Consider the following 17353-nt stretch of genomic DNA (forward strand, 5'->3'; position numbering starts at 1 on the left):
CCAGATCCTATTCTTGGCACTTTTGGTTCACTTCGGCAGTAGGGTTTTTTGAAAGCTACTGAGCTCATATTTGGCCACATTATGCGTCGTATTGAAGTGCTTTTGATTGCAAATTATCAGACAATTCAGTCAATATAAACCCCCCATGCCAAAGTGAATCATCGAAGTGCCCAAGTGGCTCAGCACCTACATATACAAAAACATTGAAAATAACGCATTTGTGTGCTAAATTTCAGTTCGACCATTCTCGTATTTTGTTGTGGGACATACTGTTTTTTCATACAAACTTTGAAAAGCTTGTAAAGTCTCAGTTGACCCTCAAAATAAGCGCAAATTTTTGGAGAACTCTATTTTGTATTTTATAAGCAGGTCATTAATTTAATCCCCATTCTATAGATGCTTCTAACACTTGCTTTTATCCCTCAATCTATCCTTTCTCACACATACGCTCTCAAGCCTGCTATGTATAAGGAGCTGTTTCTGTTACGTTGAATCTTTTATCATTATGGTCGCATTTCCTTACGCCTAATACATAAGCCACCTGCTAACCAAAGCAAATCTGTGCCATAAACCGCCCAACCAAAGCGATTCGTCATTGTTTAAATGTCTATTGATGATACTTCCTTCTATAAGTACACCTGATCACATAAAAAACAATCATTAAATCAAGGAATAATCGTCATCCTCGAAAATCCTATTCCTGACAGTCTCCAATCCGTTTGGTTGTGCACGGCCGATCCCCTCCGCATCGCCATCGCCGGAGAAATCAAGCGCGCTCCCAAGTGCGAAGACTGCGGTAATCTCTTGCAGGAGCACCAACGGATCCGTGCTGTGTCCGACTTTTGCACCGTTCGAGTGTTCGTCACTGATAGCCTTAGAACCCGGACAACCGTCGGGCGCATCTACCAGAGTGTTCTGGTACGGCTAGCCGACGATTTGTGCGAACCGCTGAAGCTGGGATACGAGTACGTGATTACTGGAGTGTTCAACCCGTTGAATCAGTTCTTCGACGCGTGGGCTTTCGAGGAATTGTAGGATGATGATGGAGTCTACGCTAGGGTTGGTGTCCGATCCGGATGAGTTCGGAGCAGCGGAGAGCAGTAGGTATCGAGGTGATCGAACAACTGGCGATGAACGATGCGGAGAGAGCTTGCGAGTACACGTTTCAAAGCATACGGAACGGGAAATAAGCACCGGAATTGTCACGGAAAGTGTTGTTCTCAAGTCTACAAGATCACAAGTTGCTTTCGATAACGAGGATAGTGACGAAGAGATGTTGTCACTTCTCGAGGTTAAATTGAATGATCAACTTTCACAAGCCTTCACTTTAACATTGAGTAGTACGGATAATGCGGAGAGTAATGAAAGGCCATTTCAGTCTACATTCATGGTCGAGCCTGTTGAACAAACACAAGCTTGGAAGTTTTCTCAAGCTGAAGCTCCATCGCAAACAGAGCAACCATCTCAAATGGTTGACTTGTCTCAGGATTCCTCAGTTCAAATCAAACAAGAGGACACTACAACGTCTACCCCACTGTATCGAGAACTCTCAGAGATTCCATCTTCAATCCGGAAAATGTACAGCTCGGTAACTGAGAAATACAGTGACTATTGCTTTTCCTACATGTTAGCAGCTCAGCTGTGCCAGGAAGAAATCCCGATGTGCGCTTACAACGAGTTCAAACTAAGTCTTCTCCTGAGCATAGCTTCTATCCGGCATACCAGTCAGTTACACCCATTTCACGTAATCGTGCTCGGTTCCGACACTTCGATATCTCATTTGGCAATGACCTCGGTCGGGCAGTTGGCTCGTCGCTTCATGGCCGGTATGTTCGATCCGTTGGCCGGTGGTCGAGTTCTGGAAGACAACTTCGTCGAATGTGGCGCTACGACATTGTCGCGGACCGGAATCTGCTACATCGGAAATTGGGCCATGCTGAAGCCGAGCAATTCGGCTCGTATCTTGCGGGAGATCGAGTCCGGACAGGTGATCATCGAGAATCACCCGATAGCTTACCCGCTGGAGTGCGCCATCTGGAGTCACTGGAACTACACGAGGAAGGCCAAGCAGGATCTGAGCACGATTATCATGTTTTTGAAGTAAGTGATGTTACGGCCGGGTCTCCTATTAAACGCATTCCTTTAGCGCGCACTCCTATAAGGCACACCAGTGCTTCATCAATTTGGGGGTCAAAGGCTATCATTATTCTAGTCAATGGATTCGAGATTTTGCCAGTGAGCATGACATTTTTTTAGGTTATCTCAGGGTTATAGGTTATTCTACCCGAGACTTTGTTACCAGGCGGCGCTAATGATCATGAAACTTTTGTTTTCGGATATCTCAGGCTTCCGATCACTTAGAAAGACGGCGTTTTCGGTAAAGTTGTTCAGTAGCTCGAGGGTTATGACCATTCTAGTCAAGTAGTTCAAGATTTTACCACCAAGCAGCGCTATCTATCTTCTATCTTCTATATAAATAAAAATGGAGTGATGTTTGTATGTCACGAAATGGCTTGAGAACGGGACTACCTATTTGCATAACTCTTTCACTGTTGTCTTCTTGAAGGGTTCCGACGTGTTCGTGCGACGAAAAAGTTTCGTGAAGTTTTCGGAAAAAATGCTAAAACGGAAGGGTACTAATATGTCATTTAGTATGGGAGGTTCCATGACATTTTTCAACAGCCTACTTGATGGCAAGACGAAGTTTGCCGGGGCCACTAGTTGACAATGAAACTCTTGTTTTTCGGATATTTAGGATCCTGATAACTTAGAATGATGGCGTCTTCGACAAAGATGTTCAGTAACTCGAGCGCTATCTTTACTCTAGTCAAGATATTCGAGATTTTGCCACCTAGTAGGGTTGCGCTAGTGAGTATGAAAATTTTGTTTTGTGAATTACAAAGATGGCGTTTTCGAGAAAGTTGTTCTGTACTTCAAGGGCAAGCATTATTCCAACCAAGAGATTCTAGATTTTGCCACCAGGCAGCGCTAATGAGCATGAAGCTCTTATTTTGCGGATATCTCAGGATCCTGACTACTTCGAAAGATGGCTTCTTCGACAAAGTTGTTCAGCAGCTCGAGGGCTATCATTATTCCAGTTAAGAATTTCAAGATTTTGCCACCAGGCGGCGCTAGTTACATGAAGCTTTTGTTTCACGGATATCTCAAGATTATGACCATTCAGCCATATGAAGTTTTCGGCCACTCAAAAGCAATCATTATTATATTCAAGATACTCGAAATTTTGCCACCAGGTGTCGCAAGTGAGCATTAAACTTGTGTGTTGTGACTATTTTAGGATCCTGACCACTTAGAAAGATGGCGTCTTCAACAAAGTTGTTCAGTTGCTCAAGGGCCATCATTATTCTAGTCAAGAGTTTCGAGATTTCGCCACAAGGTACATGCAACTTTTGTTTTGCGAATATATCAGAGTCCTAACTACTTAGAAAGATGGCATCTTCGGCAAAGTTATTCAGTACCTCATTGGTAAATATTATTTTATCTAAGTGATTCCAGATTTTGCCACCAGGCGGCGCTAGTGAGCATGGAACTCTTGATCTGCGGATATCTCAGGATCCGTCTTCAACAAAATTGTTCAATAGCTAAAAGTTTGTCGTTATTTTTATTATGAATGAAACGTAGTCCTCGCTTCTTAATTTAAGTCACGATGCGCGAGATTTTGTCAACAGGTGGCAAAAGTCAGCGTAATTTAAAATATGGGATAATTTAGCCCGAAGCTGGTTCATCCCCGTATTTAAAGGGGGTGATGATTTGAAGGGAAGGAGGAAGGGGGAGGAATAACATTGTACAGTTAAATAACAGTGTCGCGGTGTTCGTCGTTTCGCTGGTATTGTCAAAAACATGATGTGCAAGTTCCGTATCGAGTTCAAGGTCGTAGCGGGGGTCGTAATAGTACGGGATGTGGTAATTTCGTATTCGTAGAGCCCAGTCTCTTTTTAAAAATATCAGCTCGCGTTTGACCAGCACCGGGTCGTCGTGATGGCTACAAGTATGGCCGCAGCCTCAGCCTAAAAAATGGCGCACTGCCTGTGGTAGATTTCTGCAGTGCGAGGTTGACCCGCTCCGCCAGCTAGAAGCCGTCGGTGTGTGACCTCGTTCCAATTGAACTTTCGGTTTAGTACCTCTCTGTACCTCTGGTGTTGTGGTAGGTCAGCGTCAGTTAGGCGCAAGATCATGTTAGGTTATCTTGCGCACGGCTGGTACAAATTGGTGGTGTCGGCCACCCGATGTCGCGTCCGTTTGGAGGATATGCTGCAGATCAAATTGACACGGTTTGTACAACTCTCCTTAACCGCAAAAGAGTGGTTGTGGATAGAAAGTTTACGATCAAGCGTCACTCCCAACACTTTAAGGGTGTTCCACAAGACGACTGTCTTTCCATTGGCCGTGATCGGTGTTTCTGGTGGGCGGTGATTTGAGTTGAAGATGCCTCCACAAGGTCGAGGGATACGATTTCTAAGTGTTCCTACGCCTTTATTGCGTCGTCGAGGATACTTCCGAGGTTCGTTAGGTAAGTCCCGGTACCATACCCTGGCCGGAATGCGTTTTACCATCTGTTCGGCAATTTTGCATGGGCAGCTGGTGAGTGCTATCGGGCGGTAGCTGGAGGTATTGTTAGCCGGTCCGGAGCTCTTGAGTATGGAGACTACAGGCTGTGCTTCCACTCTTATGGTAGCGTGCCGGCAGTCCATTCTTGATTTAATAACTCTAGCAGCTTGCTTTTTTCGCTGGAACTAAGGTGTTTTGTGTTTTAGTATTGGGTACCCTAGTTCGTCTGATCCTGCTTACTTGCCCTTGACCCTGCTTATGGCGTAATTAAGCTCTGCCATGAAGAAGGGTTCGTTGAAAAATTGCCCTTGGTCAGGGGGACTCAGAAAATTAACTATACACATAACTGTGGGTTGGGATGGTGCTTTTAAAAGGTTGGCGGGTACTTATCCATGGCGAATGTCCCATGAAAGTATTTAACGAGGGCTTCCGTGGTCGTCTGAGGGTCCCGGGTGGTTATACCGACGATCTTGAAGGAAAAACCTTTAGCTCGGCGTTTACCCTGAATGCTGTTGGTTTTCCTCCACAACTCCGAAGATGACTGGTACTCATTTCTTGTGTCGAGGAAGTCGGTCCAGGTTTTTTTCCTTGGCTTCCTAATTATTTGCCGGCATTCGTTCCAGACGGCTTGATAGCATTTTTAGGCCGTCTGAAGGTCGGGGAGCTCGACGGGCAGGTTCTTCTTAGACCTTTTGAAGGCACGCAGGGACTTTATACGAGTTTTCGTAGCCTTCTTTGTTTCGGAAGACCACCAGTAGTGGGCCCTTTTACCCGAGTTTGGGCTAGTATTCGGGATTTCTGCCGATCCGGTAACTAGGGTAGTAAGGTCCGTGACTGAAGTTGGGGGGGAGTGGGTGTTGTTAAGTACCAGAGTCAATGTCATATTATTGGAATTGGGCCCAGGAGTCGCCGAGCACAGAAAAAAAATATTTAAATGTCAATGTAATGTAAACTGATGTCTCTACTGTAAGAATAAATCAAATTCGTGTACTGTTACAGCATCATGTAAACTTAAATGAATATACATTCAATTTTCAACTACAAATGCTTAGATATTACACGATCGTGAAAAGTGAAATGTATTGAAAAAAAATGGAATGGTCGTTTAAATTTAGGTTTATTTTGATGCTCCAAATATGTGCATGAATATAAACTTAAATTTTCAACATATTTTTAGCTGTGAGAAGTTTGCGGGCTGATTGATTTGTCGAGTCTAAGCGTTATCGGGAGGTGATCGTTTCCCCGGGTATTCGTTTGCACGGTCGAGAGGAGGTGACTAGTGATGGAGGAAGAGGGAAGAGACACGTCTATGGCCTTAGTCTACCCGCGGATGAAGGAAGGGCTCCCATCACTCAGAATCACTAAATTGTTGTCGCTTGCGATGTTGACGACACATTTTCCTCTGGTATTATCAGTTCGACTGCCCAATGCTCGGTGATGCCCATTGATGTCACCAAAATGGGGATGGGGATCTTGAGTAGGATTGCTTCCAGTTGATTCCATAGATCCGGAAGCTTTCCATTCGGGAGTTAGACGGGAATAACCGAAACGGAAAAGGGCCAGGGGAGCCTGACAGCTACAATTGAGAGATCGGTATCGAGATCAATATTTTCAGCCGTAATGTTCTTAGACACGCTGATTGCTACAGACTGGTATATGTTATGGAGGTTATGGAGCAAACCGTTTACTTACTTGACTCGATACTTGCTATTGCGTTGAATCTACGCCGAATGAAGAAGCCTTCTCCATTGGACACGGTTCTGGGCCAAGCGCTTCCAGTCGCCCTGAACGTTAAGCGACCTTAAATCCTCCTCAACTGCAAAAAGCCATCTGGTGCGCGGCCTTCCTGGTGAGATGGCTGCATAAAAGATGGCCGCTGCTTTGGCAGAGAAAACCGAACACTCAGTTGGAAGGCTTTGACAGAGTGTCAGATCAGCGCCAGAGATGCCGATCTCGAAAGAGAGCCGTCTGTGTAACGGTGTATGTGTTCCGGGTATTTAGTCCGCAGAAGTTCCAGTACGGACGTTCTAAGCACCGTAGAGTCATCGCCACTTCGGAAGGTCTTTTTTATCTGCTCGTCTACTGTCTATACTCGCATAACAGTCCCATATTATATAGGATTTCATATACATGGGACTGTTATGCTAGTATGGGCAGTCTATGATTGGAGGAGGAAGCTGCCAACTGGAGCATATACGAACGTGTGATAATAGTGCCATTCCTATGCACGCAAGCTCTCCTTACTGCTCCTTCTAACACTATGTTGAACAATAGGTTTGGAAGTGCATCGCCCTGCTTCAATCCGTCTAAGGTTACGAAGGATGTTGAAATCTCATCCGCAACCTGTATACTTGGGGCCCAGATAGCCGTAGCGGTAAACACGCAGCTATTCAGCATGACCATGCTGAGGGTTCGTTGGTTCGAATCCCACTGGTCGATGATCTTTTCGTAAAGGAAATTTTGTCGATTCCCAGGGCATAGAGTATCTTCGTTCTCCGATATTACCGACGTCAGAACCTATCGTGGCGCTAACATTGACTCCGACCACTACCTGGTGAATGAAACTGCGCCAAAAACTATCCGTCATCAACTATGTACGGTATCGACGCCCGCCTCGGTATAACCTAGCGCGACTGGCCCAACCAAACGTCGCTGCCGCATACGCGCAGCATCTCGAGGTAGCGTTGCCGGAAGAGGGCGAGCTTGACGAAGCCCCTCTTGAGGACTGCTGGAGCAACATAAAAGCAGCCATCAACAACGCAGCCGAGAGCATCGTCGGGTACGTGGAAAGGAGGATATGTGACGATTGGTTCGACGAAGAATGCAGGCAGATTTTGGAGGAGAAGGATGCAGCGCGGGCTGCAATGCTGCAGCAAGGAACGCGACAAAACGTGGAGCGATATAAAAGAAAACGAAAGCAGCAAACCCGCCTATTCCGGGACAAAAAGCGCCGCCTAGAAGAAGCGGAATGCGAAGAAATGGAACAGCTGCATCGTTCACAAGAAACGCGAAAGTTCTACGAGAAGCTAAACGCATCCCAAAAAGGCTTCGTGCCGCGAGCCGAAATGTGTGGGATAAAGACAGAAGCATCTTGACGGACGGACGTAAGGTGATTGAAAGGTGGAAGCAGCACTACGATGAACACCTGAATGGCACGGAGAACACAGGCGCCGAGGGTCACGGCAGCGGAGGAAGTGGATACGTCAGCACGGCGGATGAAGGAAACCAACCTGCCCCCACATTGAGGGAAGTTAAGGATGCCATCAACCAGCTCAAGAATAACAAGGCCGCTGGTAAGGATGGTATTGGAGCTGAGCTTATCAAAAAGGGCCCGTCTGCACCGGCTGATTGCCAGAATCTGGGAAACGGAACAGCTGCCGGAGTAGTGGAAGCAAGGGGTCATATGCCCCATCTACAAGAAGGGCGACAAACTGGAAGTGAAAATTATCGTGCGATCACTATCCTGAATGCCGCCAACAAAGTGCTATCCCAGATTATCTTCCGTCGTCTATCACCTATAACAAATGAGTTTGTGGGAAGCTGTCAAGCTGGTTTCATCAACGGCCGCTCGACAACGGACCAAATCTTCACTGTACGGCAAATCCTCCAGAAATGCCGTGAATACCAAGTCCCAACGCATCACTTGTTCATCGATTTCAAAGCGGCTTATGATAGCATCGATCGCGAAGAGCTATGGAAAATCATGGACGAGTACAGCTTTCCCGGGAAGCTAACAAGACTAATAAGAGCAACAATGGACGGTGTGTAGAATAGCGTGAAGATTTCGGGTGAACATTCCAGTTCGTTCGAATACCGCCGGGGACTTCGACAGGGTGATGGACTTTCGTGCCTGCTGTTCAACATCGCGCTAGAAGGTGTCATGTGGAGAGCCGGGTTCAATAACCGAGGTACGATTTTCACAAGATCCAGCCAATTTGTTTGCTTCGCGGATGATATGGATGTTGTCTGCAGAACATTTGGAACGGTGGCAGACCTGTACACCCGCCTGAAACAGGAAGCAAAAGTCGGCCTGGTGGTGAATGCGTCAAAAACAAAGTACATGCTGATAGGCGGAACCGAGCGCGGCAGAGCCCGTCTGGGAAGCAGTGTTACGATAGACGGGGATACTTTTGAGGTGGTTGATGAGTTCGTCTACCTCGGATCCTTGTTAAAGGCTGATAACAACGTTAGTCGTGAAATACGGAGACGCATCATCAGTGGAAGTCGCGCCTACTATGGGCTCCAGAAAAAGCTGCGGTCGAGAAAGATTCACCCTCGCACCAGACCTGTGGTCCTCTATGGACATGAAGCATGGACCATGCTGGAAGAGGACCTGCAAGCACTTGGAGTGTTCGAACGAAGGGCGCTTAGGACGATCTTTGGCGGAGTAGAGTAAACGGTGTGTGGCGGCACGCCGCGGCGGAGAATGAACCACGAGCTCGCTAGGCTCTACGGCGAACCCAGTACCCAGAAGGTTGCGAAAGCCGGAAGGGTGCGCTGGGCAGGGCATGTTGCAAGACTACCGGACAACAATCCTGCAAAGATGGTGTTCGCGTCGAATCCGGTTGGCACAAGAAGGCGAGGAGCACAGCGAGCGAGGTGGCTTGATCAGGTGCAACAAGATCTGGAGAACGTGGGCCAAAATCGAAGTTGGAGAGCCACAGCCATGGACCGAGTAAATTGGCGTAACATCGTAAACGAGGTTTTATCAAATTAATTGATGTAACACCAACTAAATAAATAAATAAATAATAGAGTATCTTCGTACCTGCCACACGATATACACACGCAAAAATGGTCAATCGGCTAAGAAAGCTCTCAGTTAATAACTGTGGAAGTGCTCATAAGAACACTAATCTGAGAAGCATGCTTTGTCCCAGTTGGGACGTAACGCCAGAAAGAAGAAGAACCTGTATACTTGATTTTGATCCTTCCAAAGTTGCACAAGCTTCGCCGGAAAACCATGTTCCATCATTATTTCTCACATCTCGTGTCTTTTCCCTGAATCGTACGCCGCATTGAAATCAATGAACATATGATGAGTTTGCAAGTTGTACTCCCGGATTTTTTTTTTGTAGAAAAAAAAATCTTAAGCTACTGAACAATTTTGTCGAATACCCCAAGAAACAATTGTAGGCGATTAATAAACTTGCCTGCTTAACTAAAGCTTTACAGCAGCCGTGGTAGTTGAACAAAAGTATAAGTTGTAAAAAGTGATGATCAAATGTTGCATATATTGTTAGCAGCACTTTTGATATTTTAATAGCAAGTAGAATTAAAGTTGAAGCAACGTTGGATGATAATTTAGTATGGTTGTATAAGAGCCTCTCTTTAATAATTGAAGATGTGCTGTTTCTCAAGATCCAGACTCTGTTGTTTCATATGCGACAAACAATTTAATAACAAGCTTTTACAATTTTTAGCAACACTTGTTTCGTCACTTTTCAACAATACTTAAATGGTACAAAACGGCAGTGAAAATATGTTTGCTTTGAAAAGCTTTGACCAGTAATATAAAAGCTCTTAAACATAGTTGTAGGTACATCCTTGTTCAAACCTTGTAGAAGTGTGGTAGTAACCATTATTCCAGACTAAGATTGAAATTCTCAATCACAAGTATTGTTCAACTTCCCAAGAAACAATTACTTCCTTGAGAAAAGTTTCTAAGAGCTGTTTTACTGAATGTTTAATAATTTTCTTGATGAAATTAAAACTATTATTCAAGCTTTATTCGCCCCTAAGTGGAGAATCTATTCAATAATAAACCATTTGATTAACGCAATATTGTACTTGCTTATTCAATGACTTTACCTTGGCCATTAAACATTAATAACATTATAAATAGACTCTACAAACCACCAGTTATCCATCGATCATTCAGAAATGCTTGTTCAGCGTTTGTTTAACAGGGATTTATAACGAGTAATAACTAAATCGTGGAAGAATAGTTGAAGAAATCCTTATTACTTATGATCGCTGTCATCCCAAAAATAGCCTTTGTACAGTGTTAATTCAACAGTATGTTTTGAAAAGGTGATTATTCATCTGTTATTAAACTATAATAAAACTGATAGCTTGAATAAGTCTTACGTTTGAGTCCATTCACAAGCAATGTTCAACAAAGATGTTTACATACACCGTAGGCAAGCAAAATACTTAGACAATGTTTAAACAACATATGTACGATAATTTGTTCGATTATCTTATTATATCTTTAAATACTGCTCTTTATCTGCTGTTCTATGTAACCTTGGTTAGAGCAGTGGAGAAGCATGCGCCTGTAAATCGGAAGGTCCTGAGTTCGAGTCTCGACATCCCAACAATGTTTGATTTAATAATGAAGTGCCAAATTCCTAGGCATCCAGATATGAGTATTTGATGAAGTGCGCAAATAACTACCAATGTTTTTGCTGTTTCCAATTTAAAATAAATGTTGAAGAAACATTGAATAAACCTTTTTTTGTATGTTTATACAATTAATTCTATAAATAAATATGATGTCCAATTCAGTTAAACAAAACGCTTAAACAGATTGTGTTCAGCATGTGTTGTTGTTGAACTAATGCTGAACAAAGTCTACTATTTTGTACACTTGTTACCATGAGTAATAATGGCATCTACAACTTTTCTTCGACAATTTAGAAATAACACGTTACGAAATCCTGTCAAACAAACGCCTAATAAGCATCTCTGGATGTTCGCTGTACACCTGGTGGATAAAATGGTGAATAAACATTATAAAGTCTACTTATAATGTTACTACTGATTGACAGCCGAGGTAAGGTCATTGAATAAACATGTACTAAAATACGTTAATAAAATTGTTGTTGTTGAATATTTCTGGGCGAATAAGGCTTGAATAATAGTTTAATATTGACTAAGTCAATCATTAGGCAACTAACAGCTTAATAAAACAGGTATGAGAAACTTTTCTTAAAGCAAAAATTGTTGTACGTCATCATTCTAAGTAGTCAGGATCCTGAGATATCCACAAAAAAAAAGTTTCATGATTACCAGCGCCAGCTGGTGGTAAAATTTTGAATATAAAGAATCGAATACTGAGAGCTTGTGGCAAAATTAAAATTTGACTTTCTTGAAAAATTTTACCCCATGACCAACAGAACAAACTTGACGAAAACGCTACATTTAAAGGAAGCCTGGCTGCAAACCAAATGCTGCATGCTCACTACTGACGCCTGATGGCAAAATTTTGAATCAACTGGCTTGGACAATAATAGCCCTTGATTTACTGAATAAATTTGTCGAAGAGCCCAATACGAAAACACCAAAACTAGCTCTTGGCTAGAATAATGATGACCCTTGAGCTACTGAACAACTCCGCCGCAAACGCCATCTTTCTTAGTAGACAGGATCCTAAGATATCCACAAAACAAAAGTTTCATGCTCACTAGCGCCACAACTCTGTCGAAGACACCAACCATCCAAATCCTCAGGATCTAGAGATATCATATGTTATAAAGGTTACATTATTACCCCTCAAGGTTTATATAGTGCAAATTAGAAAAAAAACGACCCTACCGGCCAAGATCTCAGCTAAAAGGATGATCATCAATTCCTAAAGGTAGATCGTACTGAGCACTGAAGCTAACGAGGCATACGAGATATTTAACAACATCCTCAAATTGATGAAAAATCTCATAAGCCCTGGGTCGCCTAGAACGCGGCTTTTTATGACGCCCTCCAACCATGTGTCTAATAGGATACCTGACTGTATTATGTTCAAATAGGTTAGTATCTGCAAATGATAAGTTTCTTTCACAGTGCATTTGGGATACCAATTGTTCAACCAGAGCATCCTCCGGAAGCTGTTATGGATTTCATACTGGAAAGGTCGCTAACAAGCTATGTACCTGCTGATCAGGACGATCTCGTTCCGCCAGAAGACATTCATCAGTTTCTGACAATGCTGTACTACCAAGAAGTGCAGATAACGGAAGCAGCATCTAAGATCTTGAGTGACTACTTCGTAGCAACCAGATTGAATGTCCCGGGTAGGTACTGAACTTCGTATGCGCCTCACTTTATTCTGAATCTATACATTCCAGAATCTCTAACTCAAACGTCCTTTTCGGCTCTACATAAGCTAACCGAGGCCCATGCTCGGCTTTGTTTCCGAACCGAAGCGACCCGTATGGACGCCGTCGTAGCTATCATGATCTGCGAACGGTTCGTTCACAACGTGTTCTCCAATCCAGGTAATGCTGCACCACTTGCCAACAGTTTCGATACCATTGATGACCTAGAGCAACACCTCTATCGCTTCGACCGATGGTTGAAGGACTTTCTCCGAAATATCAATCGTGTTTAAAAACGGTTATCTATTACTAATAATCGTAGGAAATTGTACAAAAGCTTAGCCTAAGTAACCTAAATATAATCAACCATTCCTTTGATCAGCTCGAACGTATCCTTAGCCGTGTTTTCAATGCCTGACGGAGGAAATAGGAACCCATGGGTTCCCGTGTCGGGCAGATCCACTGAGTACGTATACTTGATTCCAGCTTCGTATCGTGCAAACTCCACTGAAGTTCCCGAACTCGGGTAACTCATCTCCCCCTCGCTATCCACCTGATAGGAAACATGACTTCCGGAGCCGCGAAGTGCTTCAACGGCAACTGCTGCCATCTCGTGGACATCCCCGAAACGCTCCGAACCGGTAGATCGCTTTCTATCCGGATAGGTGATGGTCTGACCGTACGAGTGCAACGAGAGGTATATCTGGATGTTGCGACGAGCCTGCATCAGGAACTTGCTCAGTGCTCTGGTCTCCAGCTCGGAAAAGGCCTTGTATCCGGAGTAGTACTCACTGCACGCGGATTTCGAAGCGCCCTCCTCATTCCAACGGTGATCCCAGTTGCGGTTGAGATCCGTTCCAATGCAGCCTTGGTCGGAGTCTACGGAGAGGGAGCTTTGCGATTGTAGCCAGTTGAGTCTGGAAAAAGAGAAAATAGATAATGAGTTGTGGGCTTGAATTGGTCGAGGTTGCGGTAGACGTACGCAGTTGACAGAATACCGGAGCTTTGCGTCTCCTGGTGTTTGGAACGTGACTTACGCCACATTCGATCGTATTCGTGGCTGTATTCGTAACCGTCAGGGTTGAACACTGGAAGAACGTACCAATCCATGGATTTAATGCTCTCGAGATCCGTATCTGTGAAATGAGTTGCACAAGTTAACCGAAATCCTCCCCATAGTATAGAAAGCATCTAACCGTTATTGGATATTGCCTTCGTCAATGAATCCAAAATCCAAGTAGCAACACTTGGACCTAACCATTCCCGCCCGTGAGCACCAGCTTCAATGAAGACCGCAGGTCGCTGTTCCCTTCGCTTAACCACATTCTTCCTCTTACTCTTCTTACCCTTCAAAAATTTAGAATTGCTCATTTTGCCCGCAAGCGATCGCTTCCCGTCAAACCTAACCTTCACCACAGTCAACGGCCGTCCCTCAAAGCTTCGCCCGATGTGTATCAACTCCACATTCTTCGCAAAGCGCCGTCCCAGGTAGTTCATGAACTTCGTCAAATCCGCATAGCGATGGTACCGATACCACGTCAACGGGTGCCCGTTCAGAACTTCAATCTCGATCTGCTCCCGTCGAGTCATCTTCGGATTTTCGTACTGTATCGCTTGTCCCAAGTTCCTGATGACGATCTCCTTCGACATGTCTTCATCTTGGAGGTATTCTCCGAACGTCTCCACCATGTGGGGCGGTACGAGAATGTCGTTAGCTCCCCGGAGTGATGGCCCCTTCCACCACTGAAGCTTCACTCCTTCTGGTGACAGTCGGTAGTCTTCAAGGGAGCGCATGTGCTCGGCGGTTCTTGGATAGACGCGCCACAGCTGATACCCGCTGTAGTGTACCTTTGTGGGTTTTGTTAGATGAGTTGTCGAAGGTGGCGGCGTGGTAGATCTAGGCTTTCTGGTTGTAGTGAAAACGTGTTGTGCGATAACTCCGAACCAGTTTTCCGGTTTTTGCATCGGATCTGACGCTGGAAGGAATGGGATTAACGGTTTCGGAGTCGTAGGTTTAGCTAGATGTGCTCCGACTGAAGAGTCTCCTCCGAAGAGATTTGGAAGCCACCCAGCGCTTGGTTCAGTTGTTGTCGTGACCGTTGGCGCCAAAGTTATTTCGATAGGATCGGCTGAGCTTTCAGTTGTAGGAGAGTTATCCCACGGAATCCATGGGTTGAAGAAGTCCCAAGGTGTCATGAAATTAAACCAATCGTGCTCGATGCTTTGCTCTGGTACAGTATTAGCGTCTATAGCAGGAAGCTGAATCTCCGGTTCTTCGATTTCGTTGTACAAATACGGTGGATAGTGATACCACGCTTGTTGCTTCTCCGTGGCATCATGAACTCGCTCGATTTGCGTCTGTGTTTCCAGGTTCGATGTGCTTCGAGTAGGACGTTTCTTGAGGTCCACAATCCTTGGAGTTGTACTACGGGTTTCATCGTAATCGTCATACTCAACCGTCGTTCGAGGACCGAAACCCAACGATCGAACAAACCGCCCAATGGATGAAAATAACCCACTGAAGAAGCTTCCTGGCCCAGTACTCGTGTCTTCTCCACTATCATATTCTTCCGATTCTTCATCACTGTAGTCTTCGCCACCAGTCGGTTGATGTGTAACCTTCACTTTTGTTTTATCATAACTACTACCACTGTTATCTTCGTAATCATAGTCCTTATCGTTCACTACTACCCCAGCTTGGTTCCCAGCCGCCTCCACACTTTCATCATACTCTTCACTGTTCTCTTCATCCTCCTGGCTTCCGTCGTCGTCCTCTTCGTCATCTTCATCCTCTTCATAGCTGGTATTCGAAAAACCTTCATAGTAGTCGCCTTCGTCCGATTCTTCACTGCTTCCATCTTTGTCATCCACCACTGCTGGTGGTAGAAACGATACCGTCGCCGGAGTTGCTGGAGAGTACTCACTGGTTACATGAATATTCGTCGTGAGCTTATTCTTGTTTGCCTGTACTGCATCTATCAGAGGAATTTCCGCCATTGTGACGCGTTTCGAGTTATCCTCTTGATACTGCTTCGAAGTGAACGCAGATGGCGCAGTGGTCAATTCCGGTTTCAGTTCACCAACTGAATTTCGCTTGATCTTCTTTCCGTTTTTGATTTTCTTCGCCTGTAAGGCTAGATGTTTTCTTTGTTCCTGCACTTCGTCGTCCTCGATCGATATGTACTCGGTGCTGACAAAAGCATCCTCCATGTAGTTGTAAATTTTCTCCAACACTCCACTGATAGTCGAAATGACCGGAGGATCCACGTAGACAACCTGCTCGAAAGGTTTCTTGTGTTTCGTGGCCTTCACTTTCTTCGTGAAAGGACGCGCGGTGGTTGTAGCGGTCGTCGACCCCAATGCCGTGGTCTTCGAGTTCTTTATTTTCTTGATTTTCGCTTTGGGCTTCTTCGTACTAGTGGCGATTTTTGGCATTGGAGTTGTGGAGGGTTCTTGTATTGGCGTAAGAGTACAGTTGACGGTGAAGTACTTCCGTAGCAACTCCAACGTTTTCTCCGATATTTGAGTTTGGTTCCTGATGATAGGTGGTTTTCTGGTAGGTTTCTTCAATCGCCGTACAGGTCGGGCTGTTGTCGTTGATGGAGCTTGAATTTGTTCCACGTGATAGTCCCCTTTATAGATCGGGGTAGTGTTGTTCAAGGTGTTCTCCATCGACGACAAATCATCTGCATAATTGATTGAACCGGCGATCGAAGGTTCGGTAGTTGTCGAACTCCGAAAAATCGTCGGAAGATACGTTTTGTTGTTTCCCCACAATAACTCCACGTGACCACCGGGATCACTTCCCACCAAATACTGATAGTAGTGCAACGGATTCGTAAAATTATCCTTCGTAATCATATTGATCTTTGTCACTTGATCACTGGTCGGAGCGGGAGTCAACAACTTGATTTTGTCCACGTCGTACTTATCGATCTTATGGTTGTTCACATACACTGCATTGAGACCCAGACTTGCCCCAAGTCCCAACAGTACAACACAAATCGGCCCGAACATCTTCGCAAAATCCCAATCCGAGAAAACCAAACCGTTCGCCTTGAACCGCGCGCAAAGACTAACTCAACCTTGATTTTCCACCCATGAACCAACGCTCACCCCGAGCGGAACCGAAGCGCCATCTAAATCTCAAAGAGTCGGTCGTAATCGAAGAACCGGAAACCCAGCACACTTGGATCCACGCGATTTTTCCGCAATCACTTGCGTCGTCGAAACGGTTGACAAACTTTCTGGGATCCGATCGGGGTAGGCTGTGCCGGAGATAAGCAACATATGTGAACTTGGATGCGCTCCAGTTCTTGAGCTGCGCATAATACCCGATCATGCTTTGGGATCATCATAGACAATGCTCGTTGTCAAATAAAGTATCTTTCTCCTGCTATTTGTGGGCATGCTTGTGGTGGCAGTACGTAGGTAGATGCATGATGATGCCACTTAAAGTTGGCCATTAGTTCAACCAGGGTGAGAGTAACAGTTTGTTTTAGAATGTGATACTTGCTATGGGTAGGTGCAATCAGTAATGGCGCCCGTCGGTGTGTTCGGGGAAAACATTGTTTTGCTTTGATGAATCTTTTGATAGTGAAAGTCGATACTTATGAAGATTGAGTGAGAGTATGCAAAACATGTACGCTAACAACTGGTACGATTTGTCATTTATTAGGTGTGTTATCTCTGTTTAGATTTGGAATTGTTTAAACTTATCATATTTATCCAAGCGTATGTGATTTACA

General features: G+C 44.8%; 3 protein-coding genes across 3 annotated transcripts in view; 2 read left to right on the forward strand and 1 right to left on the reverse strand.

The window, feature by feature from the left end:
- Nucleotides 1-1035, forward strand: part of LOC5571994 — a 45399-nt gene extending 44364 nt beyond the window's left edge. The window contains exon 3 of the mRNA XM_001660047.2: nucleotides 708-1035. Within this exon, the coding sequence (XP_001660097.2) occupies nucleotides 708-1035 (328 nt within the window). The remainder of the gene's footprint in view (nucleotides 1-707) is intronic.
- LOC110676248 lies at nucleotides 732-12918 on the forward strand. The gene is made up of 3 exons (XM_021843382.1): nucleotides 732-2100; nucleotides 12352-12581; nucleotides 12636-12918. Exons 1-3 carry the CDS (start codon nucleotides 1037-1039, stop codon nucleotides 12896-12898), a joined length of 1557 nt encoding a protein of 518 aa, XP_021699074.1. The 5' UTR covers nucleotides 732-1036; the 3' UTR covers nucleotides 12899-12918.
- On the reverse strand, nucleotides 12842-16655 carry LOC23687535. The gene is made up of 3 exons (XM_011494664.2): nucleotides 13802-16655; nucleotides 13588-13741; nucleotides 12842-13522 (listed from the first exon to the last, which is right to left on the reverse strand). The coding sequence occupies exons 1-3, from the start codon at nucleotides 16620-16622 to the stop codon at nucleotides 12958-12960; spliced, it is 3540 nt and encodes a 1179-aa protein (XP_011492966.2). The 5' UTR covers nucleotides 16623-16655; the 3' UTR covers nucleotides 12842-12957.
- Between the last annotated feature and the right edge of the window lie 698 nt (nucleotides 16656-17353).

This window comes from Aedes aegypti, chromosome 1 (genome assembly GCF_002204515.2).
Source record: "Aedes aegypti strain LVP_AGWG chromosome 1, AaegL5.0 Primary Assembly, whole genome shotgun sequence".
NCBI lineage: Eukaryota > Metazoa > Arthropoda > Insecta > Diptera > Culicidae > Aedes > Aedes aegypti.

What these genes read in the sequence shown, in the direction of transcription:
- LOC110676248 (XM_021843382.1), top strand. Translation starts at nt 1,037, where the DNA reads ATGATGATGGAGTCTACGCTAGGGTTGGTGTCCGATCCGGATGAGTTC. An exon ending in ACGATTATCATGTTTTTGAA is followed by an intron (nt 2,101 to 12,351) that starts GTAAGTGATGTT and finishes TTTCTTTCACAG; the next exon opens with TGCATTTGGGATACCAATTG. An exon ending in AACCAGATTGAATGTCCCGG is followed by an intron (nt 12,582 to 12,635) that starts GTAGGTACTGAA and finishes TATACATTCCAG; the next exon opens with AATCTCTAACTCAAACGTCC.
- LOC23687535 (XM_011494664.2), bottom strand. Translation starts at nt 16,622, where the DNA reads ATGTTCGGGCCGATTTGTGTTGTACTGTTGGGACTTGGGGCAAGTCTG. An exon ending in GAAGGCAATATCCAATAACG is followed by an intron (nt 13,742 to 13,801) that starts GTTAGATGCTTT and finishes CTCATTTCACAG; the next exon opens with ATACGGATCTCGAGAGCATT. An exon ending in TCCGGTATTCTGTCAACTGC is followed by an intron (nt 13,523 to 13,587) that starts GTACGTCTACCG and finishes CTCTTTTTCCAG; the next exon opens with ACTCAACTGGCTACAATCGC.